We start from the raw sequence: 23,303 nt of genomic DNA on the forward strand, positions 1-23,303 counted from the left end.
TTCAGCGAGATCGCCTACAGCAAGGGAAGATCACCAGCCAGTATACATGGCTCCATTGCAAGTTACACAGATCGACGTGTTGTATGTGTAGAGGAGGTGGCGTCGCTCTACATGAGTCCCGACCGGCCTATGATGGTGGCCTATCCCCATGACTGTGCCGGTGGAACTGAGGAGCGGGTGCTCATCCTCGTCGCTGTCCATGGTCCGCCACATAAGTTCACCACTCAGACGCGGAGCGACGATAAGTCAGAGGAAACATACGTGTTCACTGGGGGAGGACAGCGAGGGCGAGAGTAGATGACGTGCACGGTTGAATAGGTGCATGGTACGGCACACGTTGGCAAACAATCACAGCTGGTGAGGAAGGGAACAGCGATCCATCAGCCAGGGACGACCGGGGAAGAGAGTGAGGCGCTGTCGGTGTCGTGGTCCTGGGGTGCCGCGACCGGCACGGGAGTCGAAGCTCTGAGAGCCCCATGCTAGGTCAGCGAGGAGAGGCTGCACAAGCCGTGAGATGAGATGCCTGAGAACCTGAGATGCCGGCTAAAACGTGCCGTGGCGTCAGCTGCCGCGACAGCCGCGACCGGCAGGCGAACGCAATGCTCGAATGTCGCGGCCGGCAGTGAAAGAGCGCAGGGATGCGATAAAGAAAACCGGCTCCCATGATGCAGTGAGGGGTTGCAGCGATTCGGAAGATCCAGGAAAACGAGCGGCGGGGCCCCAGTCACAGTCAGGGAGAGTTCACCATAGACGGCGATACCGCTGTTGTTCGCAGCCGCAAGATAGTGGAGCGTCCCTCAAGAGATTTTGACGGTCAGGGGCCTTCGAACTTCGGCTTACCAATCCGCATGCAGTAGGTTGGTCGAGCGGTTTCATCGGCACTTGAAGCGGGACATCATGCCTCACAACTGCCGCACCCAATGGCCCGATTTGCTGCCCCTCGTCCTCCTCGGCATACGTTCCGCCGTGAAGCCCGACCTTGCCTGCTCTTCGGCTGAGTTGGTGTACTGTTCTCCTCTCCGGCTCCCTGCCGAAGTTTTTGCCACGCCAGCCGCCTCTGCCGTCCTTCTTCTTTTCTCGCCTGCCTTCGCCGAGCTTTTGCGGCCATCCGCTTCACGCCCACCCGCGCCTTAACTTCACAAGCCTCTTTCGTATCACCCACGCTGCACTCATCGGCACACATTTTTCTACGAACGGATCGCATCCGCCGCTCCCTGGAGCCTCTCTATTCTGGGTCCTATAAAGTCCTTCTACGTGGTCCCAAGACCCTCACCATCGACGTTCGCGGTACTCCCCAGTCGGTCTCCATTAAATACGGCATGTACGCACGTTGGGAGCCTCCCCGCTGTTGCGCCAAACAAGCCACCAACGTCCCTGGCAGGGGCGGATCTAGGATTTTCCTGAGGGGGGAGGGGGTCCGCTATGGACAAGTGCCACGTGCATGCTGGGATTTGTCCATTGAACCCTATTTTCAAGCCTGGAATTGAGGGGGTCTGGACCCCCCCCCCCCCTAGATCCGCGCCTGGTCCCTGGTGCCATTCAACGTGCCGGGCTTGCACAATCACACTGCAGGATGCAAATGGGTAAAGTAATTTAAGCGAGACGACTTGAGGATAGGCGAGGTGACGATTTACGAAAATCACGGAGCATGCACCATGACGACTCCTTACATTCTCATGACCATCTCAGACGGCTGCGAAAATGACGGCTGAGAACTGCATTTAACCTGCTATGCAGAGACGTCTGCACGAGGCTACGCCTGATTGTCGCCGTCAAAATTAACCCGAGCGCGTCGCTTCGCCATGTGCAGTACTTCCGAATTCTACTAACTCACCCTATGCAGCTCCAGCATCGTTCAGATCAATCGCGTTCTAGCTTTCACGTCGTGCTCGTTGGCGGTTTCAGGCTAGTTGGACCCACAAGCGAGAACACCGCCTTCCTTGATTTTACAAATGCGCGACACATTCGGTTTCGAAAATGATAGCACCTCTTTGAGTCCGAGCAGTTCCGGAACACGCGTGACGAAATGGACGAGGATGCAGGGACGAACAGGACACAGCGCCCTATGACACTCAGCTGCTCGTACATCTCTATTATCTTCGTAAGAGATTTGGCCGTCACGTATCGTGCTTCTCATATAATCGTCCGTGCTTGCCCAAGCAATATGCTTACTGTGTATGATTCATCGAGTCTTTACTGAGCCGTTGGTGCCCGATCAATAATTGCATACACAACCAGGTTTCATTTTTCTTCCTATACTTGGTATTTGACGTAAAGATATCCGCCATAGTAAACCCCTGGCATATCTTTTAGTTGATTGTAAATTTATGAAAGACGTCTCTCTGGACAATTTATATGAATATTGCGTTCAGTTCTCCTGTGTGTGAAAATCAAAAGACCACTCCTCAGCTCAAGTGACACACTGATCTTGTGGTTCGTTTCGTCAGCTCTGGTATGACGTTTGAAGCCTAATACGCGCACGTTTTGCTTGACCTCTATGAGATATGGCTCAGTTGTCAGTTGTGCCTCCGATCATGTGCAGCAAGACGGTGCCGATGACGCCAGTGAGAAACAAGGCTCGGACACTGGCACTTTGCAACTACACTGACATTCTTCGAGCAGCGCAACAGCGTGGCTCAACTCTATGCAATTAGCAAAAGTTTGCAGAAATCGAGTGCCTACACTACTATGTAACAGCTGTCATTGACGAGATTTCTGTGTTTCAATTAAACCTTGCTCTGTAGGACGTTTTAATTCGGTCGTTTCATTTATCCGGATGCCCCGGTATCCGGACGATTTCGCCGGAAACGGCACCGTCCGGATAAACGGGGGTCGACTGTATATATATCAGTTGACACAGCATATACGATTTTTAATTTTCCTTGGTCTACGGGTGGATGACGAAACCTTTGGCGTGCTTTGTAGTCCCTAGTAAATGTGCCACCTATTTAGGGAAATCATGTTTCGTTTTCTAGCTCCGTGCAAGATACCTGTCTTGGAGCACGCCTACGTGAACCTGACCACCCCCGAGTCACGCTTGGAGCACGGACGAGTCCTCAACGTAAGCTGCGACACAAACTACGAACTGGCTTACAACGCCACGTCGCCACAATGCAACAACGGTACCTGGACGCATCTGCCCGTCTGCGCTCCAGGTTCTCACTGCTACTTGTAATAATTCCGATAACTGTGACGTTCGCCTTCAAGCAGTTCTCATTCTAATATGTCTTCAATATTGCTCCTCTTTCGCAGCACGATGCAAGAATATGCCAGAGCGTCCTTCCAACGGAATCGTCATTGCCCCAAAGACGGAGCACGGCATGAAAGCCCTCTTCCGTTGCGTTGACGGCTATGAACTGGTGGGACCCAACGTCACTATCTGCCAGTTTGGGAACTGGACACACTCAAAGATGCCAGTCTGTAAAGAAAGTGAGTCAATTGCTATGTTTCTCTACTATGACACACATACTCGTGTGTTGGGTTAAATACACAAATTCCTGTAGTAGAACGCGATGTTATCTGATTGAAATAAAAAGAAACCTAATATCACACGTGATCATGCCTACTATGAATAGAGGTGTGCACGGGAAAGTAAATCCGTACCTGCACCTGAACCGTCAGTGCGGGTACACCCGCATTTTCCCCGTAATCTACAGCAACACTGAATTTCTTCTTCCAAATAACAAAACAGCGAAACAGATCAGTAAAGTGAACGATATCATTTTCAATGGCGGTTGGTTCTTATCGCGTCATCAGTTCTGTTTCTAGAGACTGCGTGAGAACACGATTGACATGGCAAGAGATCGAGCAAGGAGTAACTTGATACGCTAAGAACTCCTTCTCTGTTATTCAGAGCTTCGAGTTACTTCTTGTTGTACCAACACTATTCCACATTGTTTAGCTAGTGCAATCCGATATTGTGATATGATAATCTCGTGTGTTGCCGGATAGAGTTGAGTCTAAACGAACGATAAATATTTCCACGAACACATGCTGTTAGCTTAATTTTGGGTGTTGAATGTGTCAGCTGGTTGGTGTAAAAAAGAAAAACATGGAGATGTTGGCCTAACTCTATATTGAGCCGTCTACTCCAGCACGATTTGGGTAGCGTTATTGAAGTGAATGCCACATGTTCTCCGGTGAAAGGTCAAACGACCATGTGTTATGTGAAATGAGCTTATTTCTTTGGGAATTTTTCTTCGTGAAACCTGCGGAAAATGTCAAAATTGCTGAGTAAGTTAGGTTAAAAAGTTAGTTGAAGAGGTTAGTTTAAGGGGTACGGGTAATACGGGTCTACCCGAACTATCCGCGAATGCATTGTGGGTGCATTCACATTTTACCCACAACCGGCAGCGATATTAAATTCCTACCCGCGAATCACGAAACTTGTCTGGTATACCCGCACCTGCCTCTAACTGAGAGCATATATATATAGACAAAATACATAAACGTCGTGAAAGGCACGAAGAAGATAGTCAGTATACAAATCAAACGGTTAGGAGAATCCAAAAGCGTATATTATCGCGTTTTAGTATACCGTTCGTAACATCACCGTCACAAGTTACCGTACCTACCGAAACCAATGACAGCGCGTCTGACTCAGAATCTTGTTTGTTGATTAGGTGCATAAGACGCGGTAGCTTACCGAGCTCCCGGCTACGAAAACTCTAGTAAAATGCGTCTTTACAAGTGTTCAGTTATAAAATCTACGCTCTTGTACAGCGTTTGTAGGATTTGGTGTGAACATGCTGGTAAAGGTGGCGGTCGTTGTGCCTCTTTTTGTTTTTGTTTGTGTTTCTACCAAAACCCAAGATGTAATTCAGGGAACAATCTCGTTCTTTCAGATCAAATTGAATTCTCAAACAAAAAATAAGCACAGTTTAGCTATCCAGGGTTTGGATCCCAGTATTTCGGGATAACAAATTTCGGCTTTCTTGGACATTCGGTGGACGTTCCGGCGCAAAGTCGATATTTCAGGACGATGCAAATGTAAAAGCGATAAAACCCCAGTGCAGGGGATACTGACAGACAAAACAGTGTTATGTTTTCGTATATACGTATATACGAAGACGCGCATACTGACGCGCATCGCACTGGAACGAGACTGTCTGCATAGTGTTACCAGTTGTGCAAATATCAGCGTATTTTCTGTTTATTAGTTAATTAAATGGAATGAAATTAATTCTGTAACTTTTTAATTATTAGGATTTGTGGGAACCAAAGTTCCCACTCTCGCGGCGTCGGCTCGTCGGTTCGGCAGCAGAGGAAAACGCGACACAGCTAAAAAAAAAAAAGAGAGTTAGAACAATAACAAGTTTTTATTACGCACTGGCAAGGTGAAAGAATTCGATGACAGCACCCAGGAGTTGCCTAGCCGAGTCACTCCGTCACCGCTAATCCCACTTCTTTTCCGCGCGCCTTCTTCATAAAGGCAGTCTCCCCCTGTTGCAGCGCCCCCACGGGTTGACACGTACACGGATGGTGGTGACACCTTATCAGCCACACTCCCCCACCCCGAAGTTCAAACCCGAACAACGGGTGGCACGGACAATCCGGCAATGCCAACCGCGCTTCCGGCCGGGAGGCTCGTACTATACAACGCGACCACTTGGCAGGAGCAGAGTATCGGCACCCGCCACCACCCGAAGAGGTCTTGGAACCCCGTTGCGCGTGGCGGTCGGCGGGTGTGGCCCCGGTTGAGCACACTCCTGCGGTGGGACTGGATGACAACTACCGTAAACCTTATAGTGCGGAGTCATCCCGCCGACAATTCAATCCCTTCAGTTATGAACGAAGGACGACCCCAGTAGGACTGGATCCTCTCAGATCCAGCCTGCTCCGAACTAGAAACCGAGAACAGGAGTACCTTCCGTGCCCAGAGCGCCGAACGTCCACTGGCTGTTTCCCCACGACTTGCTTCCGATGACGTCATTCCAGCACAGACTGCAGCAGTACTCTTGTTGTGCTTTGATGGGAGATGACGAAAACTGCGCTTCGTTCACCTTCCCATCCTCGCAGTGCCTATTATCCTGGGCAGGGACTTCATCATCCGGCAGAAGTTGGCATCTACCCCGATTACCTAGGATACGTTTGCCATGGCTGCACAGAATTTTTTCCCCTTCGCCGTGGCGCAGGAAAGCAGTTCAGCTCACCAAGCTGCTGCGGTTTCCGTTGTACCGCGTCGTCTTCGTGAACAAGTTGTTATTACCCACTGGCAAGGTAAAAGAGAGACCCATTTTTTCAGACACATCCTTGTCGAGTAGAGGTGTGTAATCTTCTTTTACGACAACAAATTCAACGCGAAAGCGAGTCTTCCGTTACTTTCCATTCCTTATCCAAAGTAGGCAGGTTCTGACTGGTGTAACCGTACTCCTATTCCAAGCTCTCAGAGCTGCTGTTGTTGGGCTAAGCTTTCTGTCTTCGACGAACCTCAGGAATCACGTTCAAGGCTGCTCCGCTGTCTACCTGAAATCTTACTGCGCTGCCATCTTCATGTAGCATAGTTGCGAATACTCGTTTCTTGTCGTTTGTGGATACGTGAAGCACTTCCTCTTTGAAACTAATGGGGGCGCTTTTTTTGCAAGCCGTGAACCTTGCACTGTTTGCATACTGTTACAAAATGATTCTTTTTACCGCACTTTGAACAATTTTTAGCCCAAGCTGGGCATTCACTTCTCAGGCTTTTGTGTCGTCCCCCACAACAGCGACAATTCTGTACTTCCTGCTTGTTTTCTTTACTACCTACCCGAGTTGGCTTCGTCTTGGAAGCCGTTTCTTTGCATCCGACAGCGTAAATGACCCTCTCGGTTTGTTTCGCAGGTGGGTTGTCTTGGAATGTATTCAGTTGCGTTGCTGCTGACACATGTGCAAGACATCTTAACTACGATGTCAAAGGTTGGACCCACGTGCTTCAAATTGTATTTTCTTAGAGCGTTACTTTCAACCCCGGACACAACTTGGTCTCGTATCATCTTGTCAGTTAATGCTTGAAAATTACACGCTTTGGCACGCAGCTTCAAGTCCGTTAAGAACGTATCAAATGCCCCATCAGTGCCCTGAACTCAGCAGCGGAATGCGTACCGTGCTTCGATTTATTTTTTTAGGCGCAAAGTACTTGTCAAGCTTCTCTGTGACCGTGTTCCACACTAAATCGGGCTCTGGCGTGGCTTCCTCCTGGCCTCTCCGAAGTCCAGCGTGTTATAGACATCAATGAGAGCTGTGCCTCTAAGCGACAAGAATAAGGCAATCTTCTCTGCACCCGATTTTTTTACAATCCCCTGCTGCTAGTAAATAGTTGGAAGCGTTATTTTAGACTTCCATTCCGTGGCGATGTCACTTGTAAAGGAACCTTGCAATGTGAAGAAATGACTGTACGACGAACAGGTAGAAAGCAATGACGAGAGGAGATAGAGGACAGCGGGGGGGATATGAAGGAAAGGAAGACGATTTCGTTTCTCTTTTTTTTTTTTTTTTATCTTATGGGCTCGAGCGATAGGACGTGCGTCCGTACCCGTAGAATAAATTTGCTGTTCTAGGTAGGCGCACTTCTGGGATCCGCGCGTGAATTTGAAAGGAAAAAGATGGTGCCGAAACCCGGGAGAGAGAAACAACAACTTCATTTTGGCTTTGGAGAGTGGGGAGGTTCATCGCCACAGGCGATACTCTACCCCATTGCTGGTGGGAATGTGGGGAATAAAATAACGAGCCCCTTCACAATAACGATCGAAGTCCGATGGTGTCCAGAAATGTCAGAAGAGCTTTGAGTGCAGAGCGTTGCTGGGCTGGATTAGGCCAGGGACCAAGCAATTTCGATAGGGAGAAGGAGCGAGAGTCCAGCCGGGAGAGAGAGAAACGAAGGGCCCCTATCTTCGAAGTACCAGTGTGTCAACGGCTAGGCCTACCGCTGGAAGACGGAACGTATGGAAGGCCTGAAGAGAAGTGCGATGATTCGAACTGTCAAAGAAGCAACTGAGAAGCTTGCCGACATGAGAAGACATCGCAGTACTTGTTGCCTGGAAAAAGAAACAGACCGACAGCTTAGAGAAAGTGGACGCTGAGCTGGAGCCTCTGTGGTCAGAGGGGGACGTCAACGCAAGAGAGCGTCACGTATATCGACGGGGCAACTGCATTGCTCGCACGGCTACAGTTCAGGCTGGAGCGAAATTCTACGGCCAGAAATCAGGCCTCAGAACATTAGTCAGGGTCTGTCTCGACTCTCTCTCTGTGTAGTCGGAGAACGTTGGAAGGATGAACCAGTAGAGGAAGCTACCGAAGTAGGATCTCGTCGAATTTAACGCTCAAAGGAGGGACTGGTGTTCTGGGAGCAGTTTCGCCACATGATCCACGACGATCAAAGGTTATCGACGTGCGACAAGTTCCACCATTTAAGAGCAGCGCTTACAGGGGTAGTGACATCAGCGATCGCTGGGTTGCCGCCGACGTAGAGATGTTAGGACGATGCTCTGGAGGTCCTGAGACGATGCTTTGGGAGCGAGATGCTTCAGATCGAAGATCACATGAACAGACTTACGAACTTGCAACCGGTGAGAGCACATCAGGATGTGAGAGGATTGAGAAAGCTATACGACGGAGTCGTGTTATATGTGAGAGCATTGAAGGCACTGGGTGTTCCAGAGGAGACCTTTTGCATCTATGCTGTACTCAATTATGCTTCGGCTAGTACCTCGAGAGCAGTTTGTCGACTTCAACAAAAGGGCATTGCAAGCAGAAGCTGGAACGGCGACCCAGAACAGGAACGGTCAAGAGGCCGGCGACAACGACTCAGCGCGTCCAAGCAGCCAGCATGTTGTCAAACTGAATAACTTTATATTCCTCAGGTTTGAAGTCGAGAGTCGCGAGAGCTCGATCATCACTCGTGAGGGAGAGGGGAAAGCGTCAGCGGGATCATACAAGGATAGAGAAGGGAAAGAACGCGTGAAGAGACAAAAGGAGGCCGTCATCGATGTCAAAGTTGCTTCACACATCAGGCGAATACTCAGAATACTTCTTCTGCAAAGCAAAGGATCATGTGACGACGGAGTGTCGAGCGACTCTTTCAGCAGAGGAAAAGCTACGCAAGCTCAAAGGAGGAGGGCGATGCTTTAGGTGCACCTTGCTCGACCACGTGTCCAGGAGGTGTTGGCGTAAGGTACAGTGCAGTAAGTGTCAAGGGAGATATGCTGCTTCTGTGTGTAGTCTCAGGGGAGATAGCTCGCTCAGCACAGACAAGCCGACGTCTGAATCGTCGCAGTTCAGTTTAGAGCTGACTCGACAGACCACAGGCCCAGAGACTATACTACACACCGTTGTCGCTTGGTGTAAAGGACCGGGGGGAGCGAACAAAGGCAAGATAATGTGAAGGTGATCATTAAGACCTTTTTGACGTTAGAGCTCTCTGAAATCGAAGTTATAGAACCGGGGAGGCCGTTCCATTCTTGGGAAATCTTGAGCAAGGAGGAGTCAAAATATAATTTGGAACGACAAAATGGAACTTGCACATTATGCCTATGGTCAAGTCGAGACGAGATGTAAGATGGGTGTGATAATAAAGAAGAATGCAGTACTTGATTGTGGTAGTAAATTTTATGAAACAAGGAGAAGCGTGCTGCCTTGCGGCGCAGTGATAAAGGCGATAAGTTAAGGGCCTGTAGTACGATTATAATTACCTAAAATGAAGCTAGCGGCGCGGTTCTGAATACTTTCAAGATTCTGAATAAGTGACAGATGTCCCATATAGAAGCTGCGTACTCACGCTTTTGTATTACAAGTGTTCGGTGTAGCGTGGGTTTGAGATTAACTGGGGAAAGACCAAAGTTACGCCTGTTTTAACCTAGGGTGCGTGTAGCATTGTTAGAGATTTACTCGATGTGTGGGCGCCAGGGAAGTTTAGGGGATATGTAAACGGAGATGGAAAACAGTTCCGGGCACTGTTTCAAGCTCCGTATTGCCCATCAGATAGCAGGTGCTTGTACCGTTCATGTGTTTGCATTTAGTTATATTTACCTCCATGCACCATGTTGAGCACCACGTTAATAATGAACGCATATCTAACTGAAGGGCGTTAATGTCGGATGCCTTGGTTATTTCGCGGTTTCTAGCGGTTAATTATTTCGCGGTAAATTACACAGTCATCAGCATAGAAACGAACATTACTGGAAAGTGTGCTAGGAAGATCGTTTATAGATTAGGAAAAGTAAAGGCCCAAGGGCAGATCCCTGTGGAACACCCGACAAAACAGACGCGGTAGGCGATGACAAACTGAGAGCAAGATGGGGTGGGTGAGTGGGGGGATGAGGTGATGCAGGTGACATCCTACTTCTGACGCCATGTTTCGTTTCCTTTAGGGACGTTTATTTAACTGTATAACAGGACGAGTACATGGCTGCGTACAGAGAGGGAGGGGTACACTTGCATGCACACTATGCAAAAAATTTTCATAAAAAGGGGAATTGCCTTAAGAAGCTTTTACTCTTGTCATTGGATTACTCGACGGGGCTGCTACTAGGAAACAAATTTTTATCATTTAGGGGACCAAGTAACATATTTTAATCAACTCTTTCATTATTAGCTTGTGCAGTGACGTCACGTTCGGTCACGTGACTCGGGAGAACATATTGCCTCACCGGAGTTACTGTAAGAGGGCCTGCCGTGAGTTATTGCAGTGTGCATGCAATTACGAGCGTCTATTTTAAAAGCATGCGCTGCTGGCTGATTCGGCCCGCAGTATGATGCCTGTGACGCATCCCCATGTTTTCCCGAATCACGTGGCTCAAAGGCGCTCAAAGGCTGTGCGTGACGTCATCTGCACGAGCGTCATTGCGATATTAAAGCCTGATGTCCACGTGATGGCATTGATGAAGCATAAAAATAATCACAGCGCGCGCTACGGACCTAAGTATTTGAGAGCTGTCGCATACTGTAGACCGCAAGTGGACGACAAAAGAGTGTTAGCGCCGTTGATATCTCCGCGCACATTCAACGTCACAAAGAAATGTCATACGCGATGTAAGGAACCCTTATTGCTGTAAGTTTCACAGCCTTTGTTTTGTATTTCTTTTTCGCTTTCTTTTCTTCCTTCATGTGTTCGGGAGTCGCTCGCCGTATCACTCATCTCATTCTGCTGGGCACAGCTCTCACCCTTCCCTGGTGCGATAAGCGCAGATTTTGCATTCCTTTTTGAAACACTCGTCTCCAAGTAAATAAGACAATGGAACAGCATATGTGTGAAACATGACACGCGATATAACTGTTGTACGACAGTCGTGTGCATGGTTTGGGCGCCTAAGGGTACATTTATGCTGCAGCATCGCTGCTCGCTGCTCGCTGCAGCTTCAAGCACATCGCTGCTCGCATAACCGCTAGGGTGCGTTTACCCTGCAGATTGCTCAAGATGCTGCTCGCTTTCGCTATATCAGTCGCCTAGCAGCGTTCACTGTGGAAGGATGGAAACGAGGAAAAGTGGGAAGGAGGAAACCGACTTCATCACAACCAATCGCAGGTCGGATTTCAAGACGCCAGTCATCAATGATACCAGGAAGACAAACATGTTTACATTCCTAGGTGCAGCGAGCAGAGCGGCAAGCAGCGGCGAGGATAAGCGAGCAGCCAGGCTGCAGGGTAAATGCACCAACAGAAAGCTCTGTGTTTGACCTGTCATCGCCAGAAGTCAGGTAGTCCCCGGGCATGTTCAAACATGTTTGGCAGCATTGTTGTGGCGATGATCATGGCGTGCATCTTTGGCAAGCAGCGATGCTGCAGCATGAACGCGCCCACAGAGATACATATGTTTGTTTCGTCATCGCCAAACAGCCATGTGCCAGCAGCGATGCTGCAGCATAAATGTACCCTTAGACATGGCGGGCTGCCGGTAGGTTTCTGGGAGTGCTACGAGATGGCGTTGGGTGCATACAGTCAGAGCTCTGCATACCGTCTATTGCTCCAAAAGTGCACATTTCATATCACTTGACCTGGCTTTAGCAATACAACATGAGATATAGAAGATATTTCTCCGATATGTTAGAACTCCAGTGCAGAATAATAAAAAAGGGGGAGGGGCAAAAAAAGCAGTCCATTCTTTCTTCATTTTAATGTGAAATATCACGAGTTGTGCAAGAGTATCTCTCATCCGGTCATAGCTAATGATCCGGCACGCTCCAGCCGCATCATCATCAAAAAGCTTTTAAGCTTTTTTGGGCTCTCCTGCTCCCACCTATAGCCGCCATTGTCTTGTCCTTCTTAGATAATATTGCAGGCTACTTATTGATACATATCTATTTTACACCTCCATCAGTCTACTGTCCATTCCCGGGCTCAATCGAGCACGGTCGCGTGCTCCTGATGGGCAATATGGGCATGTATGACTACCGGCCGTACGTCCGACGCGTCATCAACAACCGCCAGATTGTGTTCGAGTGTGACCGCGGCTACACTGTGCGGGGTCCCCCTGGAGCCACCTGCGTCGGCGGAGAATGGAGCCCCAACGAACTGCCCCTTTGCGTGCGGGGATCACATCCACACGTGCGGCAGATACGCAGCGCCAGGCGCAGGCACGCAGGTGAGAACACGGAACGAAGGACTTTCTCTTGATGAACGCTTATTAATACCGCATTTCTCTGTATGGTGTCAAGGATGGCACTGACAGCTTCGCACTGGAAACCATTTGACTGCACTCCACCGTTGTTCTGAATAGCAACACAATTATTTGGGCAATCTACATTTTCACATGGTATTCCACTAGGTACCTCCCCCAACAGGTTATTTGAAAAGGCTGTACGTAGAAAGGTGGGCCGTTCACCGCAGCTGATGTAGCACCATTCATAACAAATACTTACGAGGTACATACATCAGGCGCGCTCGTACATTGCCGAATTCATATTACTGAAGGTCGACTTTCCTAGGCAACTTTGCGATTTCAAGAATTGAAGCTGGTTACTTCTGCAGACATTATTGACTCATATCGTTTTGCAATGATCACCAGCAACTACCGTAATTTCACGCGTATTAGCCGCGGCTTTTGCGCGATTTTTTTTCTCACGGGCGCTCTGCGGCTTATCCACTGGTGCGGCTTATCTGATGACTATTTTTCCTAGTATTTTCCGCATACGCCGGCTTTAACGAAAGGGCGGACAGTGTCTGTGGAACAGCACTGCCCTGCTGATACACGAACAGTGCGTAACAGGGACGGGTCCACATTCGAGTAGATTAATCTTCCTGGTGCATTCCCCAAATTCACGTCTTCTGGAAGACCACTGACCCATCAATCAATGAAAAACGCCCAACAAGTGCACAATCCGATCTTGGTAGAACTCTAGAGCTGACCCCGGAGTATGGACTACAGGGTTTATGGCCTTCTCTATGGTCTCCTTTGTCCCACAAATCAGTCGTTTCGTATTGCCCGCGGCTTATCTGCGAGTGCGGCTTATCTACCAGAAAATTTTCAAACGTTTACTATAAACGCGTCCTGCGGCTTATCTGCGGTGCGGCTTATACGCGTAAAATTACGGTAATTACATTTATCTACACAATAGATAGGAAAAATCATGTCACAGCGACCTTATCCGAAGAGTCACCATCGAATGTATCTCAATATTCACTAGTAAACCGTACCTTTCTGCGTAGAGTTAGAAGACACAAGTAACGGGTTGTTCCGCAGAACACATTATTATGTACTCCAGAGTGCAACGCAGCATTAACAGGATTTTCCGTGGTCGACCGTGGACGAAATTGCATTAACTGCACGCGTCGTTAAGATGCTAATAAATGTACGGATAGTGCGGCACGCTCCCATCTCATTTTGCAGTACTGTGGTAGTGTTAATTTATGCTTCAGGTCGGGAGCCACTGCTATTTCGAACAGAAGGTGGTCTTCTACTGGGCCATCCTCATCATTAGCAGTACACAAAAAAAAAAAGATCCGGGAATGCTAATACTGCTAGAATAATCAAAACAGATTAAAAAGAACAGAACATTAAGAGTGTATTGTGAGTTTTAGTCTACAACTACATTTTTAACATTTACTGAAAACTAATATTGAAGAAATCACCCCCAACAGAGCGGGACGCCGTCGTGCAACCTCCCTCGCTGCAAAACATGTAGACATGTACAACACACGTATTGCATCAAAACCACGGCTAGTAGCTACATTACCACGGATTAGCTCAAACACACATACTGAGACAGCGCAGCACATTGGTGAAACTGAACAACAAATTACAAATGCCCTGATGGAAAGTAAGCCAGACAGCGGCAGGATTTGAACCACGGATCTCTCGTTTGCCTTTCGATTGTGTTTACCAATTACCAATTACGCTGGCAATCAGCTTTCCGACGACTTATCAGGGGGCCTCATTCAACTCACTCTCTTCACATTCTCTCCTGCATTTCTTCTCCTACACAGGCACACACATTACGAGTAGCTCAAATCCCGCCGCAGTCTGGCTTTCTCGACGTCTGATATATTTCAATTGTACATGTTTTCTGGAAGCTTGAAGCTTGTATTCTGTTTGTCTGTGCGTGTTTCAACCCGAGAACAGTTACTTTTCATCGTGTCCATCAGTAGTGTGTTGTGTGTGTGTGAGAGAGATAAGAAATGTATGAGATAATGCGATGAGAGTGTACCGCTATAGGCCTTTCGTAAGTCGTCGGAAAGCAGATGCCAGCGTCATTGGCTAAGACACGACCGGCAATCGAGAGATAAGTCGTTCAAATCCCGCAGCTCTCCGGCTTTTTCGACTACTGTCATATTTCAATTGCTTGTTACTTAAATCTGCCCTATAACGAAGGCATTCTGAAGCAGCTTAAAATTGTCAGGGTTGGAGCCTTTTGTGGAGCTTCTAGCTCAAGTGACTATGCGAGGTACACTTTTTTGATTTAATGTCGAAGAAATACACCAGGTGTTTCGTTTGATGCTTTCAATTAAGGTACGGAGTTGTTGACTCAACAGCGTGGGTTTCCAACAGTGTATACCGATATCTGATATCGTCTGACTCAAGATAGGAGCACTTGTTGGCAAGGTACTAAGGACCTGGGTGTAACAATGCAGTCCTTACTGAAATTATTTTTAGTATTCAAGTTTCCCAGGAGAAACTTAAGTGCGTAGTGTTGCATAGAGTAGGGCGCACTTGTATATGCATGCCGAGGTCTGACCGCTGCGCTGCTGTTGCCGCTGCAGGTCCTCCCTGCAGGCTGGAGCCTGGGATGCTCCTGGATGGTGACGACGTAGACGGCGGCAGCGGCAGCGTAGCGGTGCCGGGAGCCATGGCCTTCGTACAGTGTCCTGACGGCCAAAGAAGTGCGAGGTGTGACCGCGGCAGATGGCAACCGCCCGCTTCGTGCCAACCACATACTTGTACGTACAAGAATTTAAGCGTAATATGAAAAGACAGGACGGCACGGCAGCCGTACTGCTCATCTAATTTTATTTCCTCTGGAATATATCCTTTTCCCCTGAAATGTTCTTATATCTACTCTGTATTTTGCTGTGATGCTTGTGCTGTGTTGTTTGCCCTTGTTCGCGCGATGTCAGAGACGTAATCAACGCAATTGGAATACATGCATTTGTAATGCATCACCCTGTGCTAGTCAACCAATTTCAGACTGAGAGCATGATTTACCCATGATCACCACGCCACGAAGACATTTTGGGTTAACCTATCATAATAGGTCAATAATAACCGAATCGTTGCAACACGGAGCCACTCGTTTGAGACTATGAAATTACAACAGCATTGCTATGTACCATGAACCTTGATCGTCTTGATCTTTCATTTACTCATAAAATACTTTGGCTGTTTTTATTCAGCACAATTTTTATCACAGTGACGCAGTCATATCTTCTCCACCCGTAGTGACCATTGACGAATTGTCCCTGTGTGTTCAACAATCGTTTTTCCACTGGCGGATTCGAAACGCCTTCCCTCACTTCACTTATAGATAGAAAAGGATTATAAAAGTACGACTTTTTGTTGGTTATGTTCTGTGTAACAAGTGCTCAACATTATGTCGTACATGTATCTTCACTTATTCCTCGTTATTTCGTATGAATTTCCGATGTTTGTTTGTTTTTATTCCGCTGTCCTAAGGCCCGCAGGTTATGTAAAAATAGATAATGCAGACTAAAGCAGATAGCACAGCTGTTGCTTTTCTAATACATTGGGTCCTAAAGAGGGGAACCACGGTTTGGATGATTCGAGGCACCAATTACTTTATGATTTTGGCCCGGTCATTTTTATGATAGTACTTATTACTTATTTACCCCAAAGATTCTTGTGAACAATGCAGCTACTGAAAACACCAATAACAAATCTCTATAAAATTTTGTATTGCAACCTGTATATAGTAATAAGAGCCGGAACACTAGTACCAGGGCATAATCTGTTTGCAAATTGCAAAAAAAAAAATTGCAAAATCATTAGTGGAGTAGAGTGAGAGGCTCATTCCAATCAAAGGAACACATGAACGATTCAGTAAACGAGTTAGTATAATAGCTAAAAGACTTTACTTGAGTACGACGATGATCAAATGTGTGGAGACAACATTAGTGCAAAAACTACTTTATTTGGTGATGATGATTGGGGATCAGAGCAAGAACAACAATAAATGATGGGAAAGTGATGGTGACATGGGACTTTTTCTCGCGGTAGCCACAGGACCCTACCCCACTTCGAAGAGGTTAATATGAGAGGGTGAATTAATGGTGAGTGCGAAGGGCGAATACAGGCCTGACTTCTGTTTAGAGCCATTCGAGGATTCCAGTAGCTTGCACGAAAGCAATACGAAGAGCGCGACACTGATGCGCAGGGAAGCTCCATGGGCCAAGTACTTAGGACAAGCTGAATGGTCTGTGGTCAAGGAGCTTAAGTTGGTGTCGAAGCACCCGGCGTTCACATGTGTACCGGTCGCAGTCCTCGATGATATGCGGAATCGTAGCGGGGCATAGCGCAGTGTTTTTGTGACCGAGCTTAACCCAGAACACAGGAGCGAATGCAACTTTGTCGTAGACGCCGCAGAAGTGACGTAAAGCTGCGAAGGATGCCACCCGGCATCCTAACTGGCGCAAGGCAAGAAGGTGGACACTAGACTATAAACAAGGGGACGAGAACGTTGCAGGGTGATGTCGATGATCCAGATATTTAATTTGCCTATGTTGTTGTCGTTGAAGTAGAAGATGGATAATTGTTAGCTAAGAATAAGACCGCTCTGTTCTGGATTGACAACTATCCTGTCATTCATATATCTATGAGGGATCCCGTAGAGTGGACGCACATTTTTATGTAGGTCGTACAAGAGAAAGCTTAGTAGTGTGTTGGAAAGTAACAGGTCGAAGGCGGGAACACACCAACAGACGAACACGACACAAGCCTAAAGGTGCCTAAAACTCGGCTTAGAGTCCACGGAGCGGGACGTAACGACGCACAGCGCGATCCGCCGCCGGTGAGTTAATAGAGCTACGACACTCGGCGAAGCGCGGCGCGGCGGCATTGCGCCACTACGCCAGCCGCCGTCAGGGGAGCAGAGCAGTGTTCTATCTCTGGCGGTGGCCAGCGAGCTGAGCACGGCGTGGACTCGCATTTCACAACATCGCTCATTGAGCTTTTGATCGAAACTGGAAAGGAACATCCGCGCCTATATAATAAACGACGGATGGACTGCAGAGACAATTAAAAAAAGGATAAAAGCTGGGAACACGTGCGTGGCTTATTCAATTCAGTGTCCACGTTTGGGGGCACAACCGTATTACAGTAGTACAAACATAACACTGCAACGATGGGAACGCGAATTGTCTTTAGTCGGATTCCACCACGCGGGTGCAGATATGAACGCATTCCCACTACGAAATGTGAAAATCTCTGGTAATGTTTTCGTAGCGCTGCGCCCACTAGGCGTAGAATATCTTAGTTATGTTCGCTTCATAAAATATACTACCGTCCCACTCTTCGCGACAAACTACTCTCTTCTCCGGACTGCGTTTCCGACCGCATAGACCACATAAAGAAAATCAGGCAGGTAGATTCATGTTCTGGTCTTCGTTTCCATTCGTGCATTCCCACCGCAATCAGAGATTGGAACACCCTTCCAGATCATATTGTGAACCTGTCAGAGGGCGGGCAGTTCCGGAAGCAATTGTGTCGGCTTTTTCTTCAGTGTGATTCTTAATATTTGTGTAATGTGGTGCTCCTTTTAATGTGACTCTGTGTCGGTTTATTTCCTCGCCCCTCATATAAAGCCCTCAGGCATTTGAGTTAAATAAATAAAAATAGATAATCGGAAGAGGTGCCCTGCCCATGTATTAAGGGGTGCAAGAAATCCACATGAGAACGTCAATGTTCAGGCCGTCCGAAAGCATCGCCTGTCTTTTGACCTATACCAAAAACATTTGCAAAAAGAACAAACCATGTGCGCGGGACCAGCTTTCTGAGGCATTACCCTTCTTTGAACAGCTGGGTGACGCAGCGGATGCCGTGCCTGTGATCAAAATTCTATCACACGCGTGCCTACTAATTTCAGGCAACCCACTTCGCATGCATTTTTGGAGTAACGATCTTTTCCTTGTTTCCTTTTCTGCAACTACAAAGAGGTCTAACAATTTTGGGAGGCTTTCCCATCAGTTTGCTTCGTTCGGTTATGCGGAAATTCGTTATCCGGACGAAAGGGGAGGGGATTCCCGAGGTGTCGGGACAATCGAGACGTGACTGTACACAGAATGCTGCGATTCGATAACGGAACCACGTTTATGGAAGTAGTCATGGGTAATTTATTTATGCAAAGTAGGAATAATAAAGCGGAATAATGGTGGGGTAATTAATTTGTTGGTGACAGGAAACAGTTGTAGAGATGTTACATCTAAAGGCAGATCCCCCACACAGTTCAAAGCAAAAGGGAAGTAACTTCATGGCTTGCTATGTTGTACAGACGCACTATGTAAAATATTTACAAAAGTCATTCAAGGTTGACCAAGACTTTTATTTTTATTTTTTGAATACAATGGAAAATCCGGGAAGCACCAAACTACGCCAGTTTTAAAGCATTCACAATGCACATCTAAAAACTGCTGCCATCGCTGTGGCAACCCTTTGTTGCCTTGGCGTAGAAAGATGTGGGCTACTGTCGAAGCCACTGCAGTACATCTTTCTGGGGGCTTTAACTGTGTGGACGTCTTTCCTGCAAGGCGCGCTATAAGGGGCGCAAACAAATGGTAACCGCTTAGAGCTAGTGTTGGGAGTCCCGGGACATTTTTGCGGTTCCTGGATTTCGGGATTTTTCCTGACGAATCCTGGAACGGGATTCTGAGATTGCTATAAAACCGAGACAACGCCCGTACGCACTTGAGTAGTAACTCGGAATATCCCCGCGTGCATTTTGTCTCTCTTCTCGGCGCTATACATCAATAAAAACACTCCTCATGACATAATTTTTTCCATTATGTTTTAATATGCGGCGCCTGTTATCGAAAAACAGACTTTTTATATTCACCTCAACTAACGGGGGGGGGGGGGGGGATATAGGTTTGTTGCAACAAAAAAAAAAAAAAAGAAAGAGGGGAAAGGTTAGCCTGGCTCCAGAAGCCGACTTGCTATTCCCGCTTACAAAAAAGGAAAAATAAAAAGAAGAAAAAGAAAGAAAAAACGAAAAGAGGCGCAGTCACAGGCTCAGCGCGAGCCCTGTGTCGGTAAGGAAGCGTACGAGTTCCCTTCCGACGCGCCACTGAATGGGGCGTTGCAGAGGTCCCAGTAGCGTTGCCAGCGAGACCTCCCTCAGCCCAAGGGCAGCTAGCCGCTCCATCAGAGTGGCACGGGGAGCGGCGAACAGGCGACAGTGGAGCAGTAGGTGGGAAATGTTGCCCTCGGTAGAGCAGGCTGCACATGTAAGGGTGTCAAGCGTGCTGAGTTGGAAGAGCGGTGTTGACGTTCGAGCCACACTTAACCGCAGACGGTGGATAACAGACACCTCCCTCCTCGTGATGTTTGGGGGAGGGACGTATTGCATTTTTGGGTCGATGGAGTGCAGAAATGTATTGGGCGAGATGGCACGTTCTATGAAATCTTGGACACAGCGAGAGCGCAAGCGACGTATTTGGAGCAGGCAGTCTGACATTGAAAGCGGGATGCTGAGACTCGATGCTGAGACTCAACGCAGCCGTGGTATGGGCACGTTTCGTAGCAATGTCGGCACGGTTATTTCCGGGCAGCCCGACGTGACTGGGTACCCACTGGAGCCGTACGGTGTGGCCGGAAGCCAGGAGCTCGTTGTATCTGGCGATTACAAGCGTGCGGAGATCCCAGATAGCACTGCACCGGTACGACGCCAAGGTCTCCAATGCTGACTTGCTGTCCGTGAAGACGGACCACGAGTCGGCCTGTGAATCGGATATGGCGTTGAGCGCTTCATAGATGGCTGTCAGTTCCGCTTCGGTGGATGAAGTTTCATGCGGCAGCTTGAAAGCCTGCGCAGTGTCGCTGTGAGGCATGTAGAAAGCTGCAGACGACGCGCCGTACACAACCGAGCCATCCGTGAAAATTGCTTTACGCTGACCGTGGACCGAGTTCAAATGGTCAAGAGCAAACTGGCGCGCAGCGAGGACAGAAGTATCGTTTTTGCGGGACATGTCGGGAATTGCAGGTCCGTCGGAGGCAGCACGAGGGTCCACAAAGGTGGAGCGTATAGCAGGCGCGACGGAGGGAGCGGAAGAGACTGTGCCAGTCTGCAAACAGCAGCCCCGAAAGCTGAGTTTTCATACAGTAGGTGAATGTCCCGTAGGTAGCGGGCAGCATGTCGTGTGCGGTACCGCGCACAAGAGCGCAGGATCTCCATGTCGTGTAGGACGTGGGCTGGCGTCTCCTTCGCCTCAGCCAAGACCAGGAAGGTGTCGGTCGTTTTGGGGACACCAAGGCACACTCGAAGGCTTCGCGCCTGGATGTTCAAAAGTTCGCGCTCTGTTGTTGAACTTAGACCGTGCAATACCGGTAAGCTGTAACGCAGGAGCCCTAGGACGAGTGAGGTATGCACCTGGCGAAGGTCAGGGTATGATGGGCCCCAGGACGAACCAGAGATGCGGCGGAGGACGTTCACGATGGTAGTCGCCGCGGTAGACAGGGCCTTGACATGCTTGGACCAAGTCAGCTCCCTGTCAATGGTTAAGCCCAGGTATCTGTGATGACGTACGAAGGCGAGCTGTTGGCCGTCAACATGGAGGGGGAATTTGCGGAAGGATCGGCGGGTGAATGCCATGGTAACAATCTTGCTGGGTGAGATAGAAAGACCACGGTCGGAGAGGTAAGATACGATAGTGTCCAGAGCACCTTGCAAGCGACGCTGTATTATATCCCGACGTGTGGAGGAGGCCCAGATGCAGAGGTCGTCGGCGTATATTGTGATGTCGACATGTTCACTTAATTGGGCAGGTAAAGCGGCCATGATGATGTTGAACAGCAGTGGGCTCAGCACACTCCCTTGCGGGACACCTCGCAGAACTCTGTAGTGTGCGGTGTCCCCTTCAGAGGTGCGCACAAACAAGGTGCGATCAACGAGGAAGTCCCTAATCCATGCGAGTGGGCGGCCCCCAATACCAGACTCTTGGAGCGTCGCAATGGCAGTGCTGTGCACCACGCTGTCATATGCTTTTTTTACGTCGAGGAAGACCGCTGCTGTGAGCTTCCCTTCCGATCGCGCTTGTTGTACACTAGAGACAATGTCGATGACGTTGTCTATCGCCGACCTGCCTTGACGGAAGCCGGCCATGACTTCAGGGAAGAAGTTCGAGGCTTCGAAAAACCAGTTCAGGCGAGATTGGACCATCCGCTCCATGACTTTCCCTGTGCAGCTTGTAAGTGCGATTGGCCAAAAAGAGTCGATATTATGAGGGGACTTGCCAGGTTTAAGGATAGGCACGATCATCGCGGACTTCCAGTGCGGCGGGATGGAGCTGGCCTGCCAAGTTTCGTTGAAGAGGCCCAGAAGGAGCTGGCGGCCACAGAGCGGGAGATACCGCACTGCTTTGTAGGTGACTCCGTCAGGACCCGGTGACGTGTGCACAGGCGAGAGCCCTATAGCAGATTTTACTCGCAGCCTCTACAGTTATGTTTCAAGATTTATTTCAGACTGGCCACGAAGGCAAAACCAAGCGTTGTCTTCCAAAACCGAATCACTGAGGTATCGAAACCTATGGCCATGCACTGACCACCTATGGCCAAGTGGGAACTGGGGAGAGAGAGAGAGAGCCCGCATTACATCGCGAAGTGGGGGCGTCGTGCTAAGGCTGGTATAGTCAATCGCAGGAGCCTCCCACGGGTGATTGGGCGGTCCCAATTGTAGGAGTTAAGCTGTCATTGACTATAGTAACAAAGAATGTGCACGAGTACCTAATTACCGAAAGCAAACTGCCTTGCGAAATCCCAGATTGGTTCCTAGTCATTGGAGTGGTTCATGTTATTTTTAGGGAGGTGTTTGCCGATACCTTTCGTAGATACTCGAGTAGTTTCCAGAAACTCGACCTGCCTCCTTAAAAGGACCTGAAAGGATATATGGCAAGCCTACAATCATTTTCAATTTGTTCCTCTGTACTAAAGCGTTCATCCGTGAAATAAGTTGAAAATCGTTCAAACAGCGAAAACATTCTATATTACCACTGCCGTGAACGGCGGTTAGTATACGACCCGCCTGCGAAGCGAACTGGCCGTCGTGACATCACAGCTGTAAGGGGCATGGGAACACCCTCCCAGTGCATTTCGGCCAGGGTCGCTACCGTCAAATTCGCAGTGTGAGGTCGAGCATTGTCGTGAAAAATTACTCTTCTGGACAATATCGCAGGCACTTCCTTGCGAATTGCGTTTCGCATCGCGCCCTTTATCAACGTTGAATAGTACTGGGCATTAATAGTGACCACTTGTTCAGAAGTCCACAGGATGACACCCCGCATGTCCGAGAAGACAATTCTTGCACTTGTTTTTCTTTGGCGTCGCGGAACCCTTACGTGGCCATTCCATGCTGCTGCTTTTTAGCCCTGCGGCGAAAGGATGCATCCAGGTTAGATGACATGTGATAATTGATTGCAAAAATTTGTCTCCTTCGGATTGAAACCGGTTCAGCAGCTGCTCAGAGACTGCCATGCGCGCTCCACTGCCATGTGCGCTCCCTTCTGTTCAATAGTGAGGTGTCGGCTTACGCTATGTTACGCTACGTTAAAATGTTCACAGTAAATGTAGTCTTAGGGTCTTTGCTCGTGTTGTGTGGTATCCATCGCCATGTCCATGCCTAGACACACTTGAGACCAACTGCGTGTGCTACGCACCACGGCGTGTTCCTAGCTTC

General features: G+C 48.6%; 1 protein-coding gene across 5 annotated transcripts in view; it reads left to right on the forward strand.

The window, feature by feature from the left end:
- Positions 1 to 23,303, forward strand: part of LOC135369087 (sushi, von Willebrand factor type A, EGF and pentraxin domain-containing protein 1-like) — a 189,071-nt gene that overhangs the window by 110,510 nt on the left and 55,258 nt on the right. For 3 of the 5 annotated variants that reach the window (XM_064602745.1, XM_064602746.1, XM_064602749.1), the window contains 4 exons: positions 2,976 to 3,155; positions 3,253 to 3,429; positions 12,290 to 12,553; positions 15,169 to 15,345. In XM_064602745.1, the coding sequence (XP_064458815.1) occupies positions 2,976 to 3,155; positions 3,253 to 3,429; positions 12,290 to 12,553; positions 15,169 to 15,345 (798 nt within the window). The remainder of the gene's footprint in view (positions 1 to 2,975; positions 3,156 to 3,252; positions 3,430 to 12,289; positions 12,554 to 15,168; positions 15,346 to 23,303) is intronic. The other 2 variants (XM_064602747.1, XM_064602748.1) reach the window with 2 other exon arrangements.

The sequence above is a fragment of the Ornithodoros turicata genome, chromosome 9 (genome assembly GCF_037126465.1).
Source record: "Ornithodoros turicata isolate Travis chromosome 9, ASM3712646v1, whole genome shotgun sequence".
In the NCBI taxonomy this organism is placed as follows: domain Eukaryota; kingdom Metazoa; phylum Arthropoda; class Arachnida; order Ixodida; family Argasidae; genus Ornithodoros; species Ornithodoros turicata.